This window comes from Myotis davidii, unplaced genomic scaffold (genome assembly GCF_000327345.1).
Source record: "Myotis davidii unplaced genomic scaffold, ASM32734v1 scaffold223, whole genome shotgun sequence".
NCBI lineage: Eukaryota > Metazoa > Chordata > Mammalia > Chiroptera > Vespertilionidae > Myotis > Myotis davidii.
The window spans coordinates 4,517,891-4,521,378 of record NW_006294609.1 but is presented as its reverse complement, the minus strand read 5'-3'; the positions used below and the strand labels follow the sequence as shown (position 1 = coordinate 4,521,378).

General features: G+C 42.9%; 1 protein-coding gene across 1 annotated transcript in view; it reads right to left on the bottom strand.

Annotated features, from left to right (window-relative positions):
• ALDH2 (aldehyde dehydrogenase 2 family (mitochondrial)) overlaps window positions 1–3,488 on the bottom strand; it is a 22,147-nt gene that overhangs the window by 4,132 nt on the left and 14,527 nt on the right. The window contains exon 11 of the mRNA XM_015567273.1: window positions 572–736. Coding sequence (XP_015422759.1) covers window positions 572–736 — 165 coding nt within the window. The remainder of the gene's footprint in view (window positions 1–571; window positions 737–3,488) is intronic.

Sequence of the window (3,488 nt, the reverse complement as noted above, 5' to 3'; positions counted from 1 at the left end):
TGAAGCCCAAAAGGAAGGAAGTTAATGGGGTCAGTTACCTTCCATGAGCCACGTGCTTGACGTATGTACACTATTTCTAAACAATTCTGCAATGTTTGCGTTACTGGCATGTTACACATAGACTTAATGTCTAAAATTTAAGTCAATCATTCAGCAAGGCACACACTAGATGCTGAAGAAACAACTGAACAAAATATAGTCTCTGCTCTCAGGACATTCCAGGTTTATCTTATACTTTCCCTGGAATTAGCCATTTCTTCCAGGAATCCTGGTTCCTTTGTGTGAAGAATGGGATTTAGGAACCAAGATGCGGGAGCCAAGTGCGCTTGCTGCTGCCGGGTGTGGCTGCGCTCAGCCCTCTCAGGGGAAAGCACTGGGGAGACTACGTGGTCGAAACGTCATCAGTGGCCCTGAGAGGAGAGTGACGAGATCGGATGTGAATTGTAAAGAAGCTGTCCTAGGAACAGAGCCAGGATTTGGCCAAAGCCAGCTGTTGGGTCACAGTGCCAAGATGTTAGACTGAATCATCCACTTCTAAGAACATTCCCCAGAGCTCAGGCCCCGTGCTAACCTCCTCCTTTGCGATGGTCATGCCATCCTGCACATCTCCGAACACAGTGGGCTGGATGAAGTAGCCGCGGTCAGCGGCCGCCCCTCCACCACACAGCAGCTTCGCCCCCTCCTTCTTCCCAGAGTTGATGTAGCCAAGGATCTTCTTAAACTGAGTTTCATCCACCTGCAGGCAAAGGAGCCCAGAGTCAGAGATGCTAGAGCCATACCTTGCCTAGTTCCAGGCTTAGAACCACACTGACAAGGAGACAACTGGGAAATGAATAAGCAAGGCTCAGAGGAAATACAGAGGGCCAATAACTATAAGAAAACAGTTCAAACAACCTCATTGGCCCTCAAACTGCACAGCAAACCCTCTGGTTTTATTTTTCAACTATGAAATTACTAAAAATTTAAAATAGTGAGAAAATACGTTGATGGCAAAGATATGTCAAACACACTAATATTCATACATTTTTAGAACTAATAAATATGTTCTATGTCACTTATATATCAATCTTTAAAAAGGAGGACTATAAGCTGGCATAGCTCTTTTGGCAAGTAGTTTATTAATATCAGTCAAAAATTAAATGCTCAGACCCTTTGACCCAACTATTTAAACTTCTAGGAATTCATTCTATATACAACAAAGGGACCTAAACAAGGACATTCACTGGGGAGCACTTTGTAAAAGCAATTCTAAGTATACATTAGTAGAGGGGCAGGTTAACATAACTCAGGTACATCCATACATTGTGTTGTCATTAATAATAGATCTGTGTGCCGAAACCGGTTTGGCTCAGTGGATAGAGCGTCGGCCTGCGGACTGAAAGGTCCCAGGTTCGATTCCGGTCAAGGGCATGTACCTGGGTTGCGGGCACATCCCCAGTGGGGGATGTGCAGGAGGTAGCTGATCGATGTCTCTCTCTCATCGATGTTTCTGACTCTCTATCTCTCTCCCTTCCTCTCTGTAAAAAATCAATAAAATATATTTAAAAAAAAAAATAATAGATCTGTGAACTGCCTGACATAGAAAGATAGCCTAAGATATTTTGTAAAGAGGGGAGAAAGCTTGTAGAACAATACATATTACATAATCCTATTTTTGTTAAAACATATAGAAACCTAACTGTGTGACTGTGGTTACCTATGGAGAATAGACATGAAAGGGAACAAGGGGGAGGTGTGTCTTACATGTTACTTTAAATACTTTATTAAATTGTGTGTGTGTGTGTGTGTGTGTGTGTGTGTAAATGTACCATGGCTTTTTTTAAAATTATTTATTGTTAAAAGTTTTACATATTTCTCCTTTTTCCCCCATTGACCTCCCCCTGCCTGCTCCTGCCTCCCCAGCACATGCTATTATTTGTTTGATTAAATTTGTACACAAATTTGGAAAGCACTTTATAAATTACATATACATAATAAATACTAAATAATTAAATATCCACAAACCACAAAGAAAAACGAGAGAAAAAGAGATGCTGAGATTCATTAACAGCCCTATTCAAATAGCCAAAAAACAGAAACCACCCCAGGGTCCATCAGTAGATGAGTGGATAAACAAAACGTGATACACATCCATTCAATGGAATATTATTCAGCCATGAAAAGGAATGGGCTATCAAGTCACGAAGACAGGGAGGACCCTTAGATGCACATTGCTGAGCAAAAGGAGCCAATCTGGGGGGAAAGCCCATCAGAAAGTGTACTGTATGATTCCAACTGCATGACATTCTTTGGAAGCGACAACACTGTAGAGAAGTAAAAAGATCTGGTTGCCAGAGTGAGGGGGAGGGAGAAAGGGATGAGCAGGGGCACGGGGGATTTTTAGTGAAACTGTCCTGTATGATAGTGTGATGGTGGACACATCTTTATAATTTGTCAAAACCACAGAATGTGAAACATCAAGGGGGAACCCTAAGGTACACTACAGACTTTAGTTAATAATAACGCATTAATATGGGCTCATCAATTACAACAAATGTGCCACACTAATGCAAGATATTAGTAACGGGAAACTGGGGGGGGGTGAAAGGGGAGTTAAGGGGTATTTGGAAACTCTATAGTTCCTGCTCATTTTTCTGTAGTTTTTTTTTTTTATAGTCTGTTAATTTTTTTAAAAGGTTCCTTGGCCGTCCTGGCGCCTGGGGAGTGAACACCTGCAGCACAAACACCTCCCTCAGGAGGATGGAGCCTGCAGAGAGGCACCCATGGGCCCTAGAAGTAGGCTCAGGGCCATGCGGGAGCAGGGAGTGTCCCAGACCCTGCAGACTCCTTATCCCTAGGAGGGTGGCTGGAGGAGGCCAGCGCAGGGCCCTGTAGAGAGTGAGCCCAGGGCAGGTTGGGTCTAAGGACAACGCTGGAAAAAGGACCAGGATGCAGAGGAAATGGTAGAGAGGTGCTGTTTTCTTTTTCTTATAATTATCATTGACTAGAGTTTTATTGATTAATAGGAACACATCCTCCTGGTTAAAAAAAATTAATCAAACAGCTCAGAAGAGTATAAAGTGAAGTAAAGACGCTCCCCTCTCATGTCATGACCCCACTCTCCAGAAATAACCATGGTTAACAGATCCGTGTGTCCCGGTAGATGCATTTCATAGGTGGCCAAGGTCTAGGAAGCAAGCATTTCCTTGTGCACAGACACTGCCAGTACTTACTATGTATATGTAATTTACAAAGTGCTTTCTGTCATTAATTTCCACTCCACTGCCACCTTGAATTATGAAGGGCAGGTGTTAAGGATGGGAGAACGGCAGCTCAGAGAGGGCATGTGGCTTCTCGGACGCACAGCTGGTACATGGCAGAGTCTAGACCAGTGATGGCGAACCTTTTGAGCTCGGCGTGTCAGCATTTTGAAAAACCCTAACTTAACTCTGGTGCCATGTCACATATAGAAATTTTTTGATATTTGCTACCATAGTAAAAAAATATAT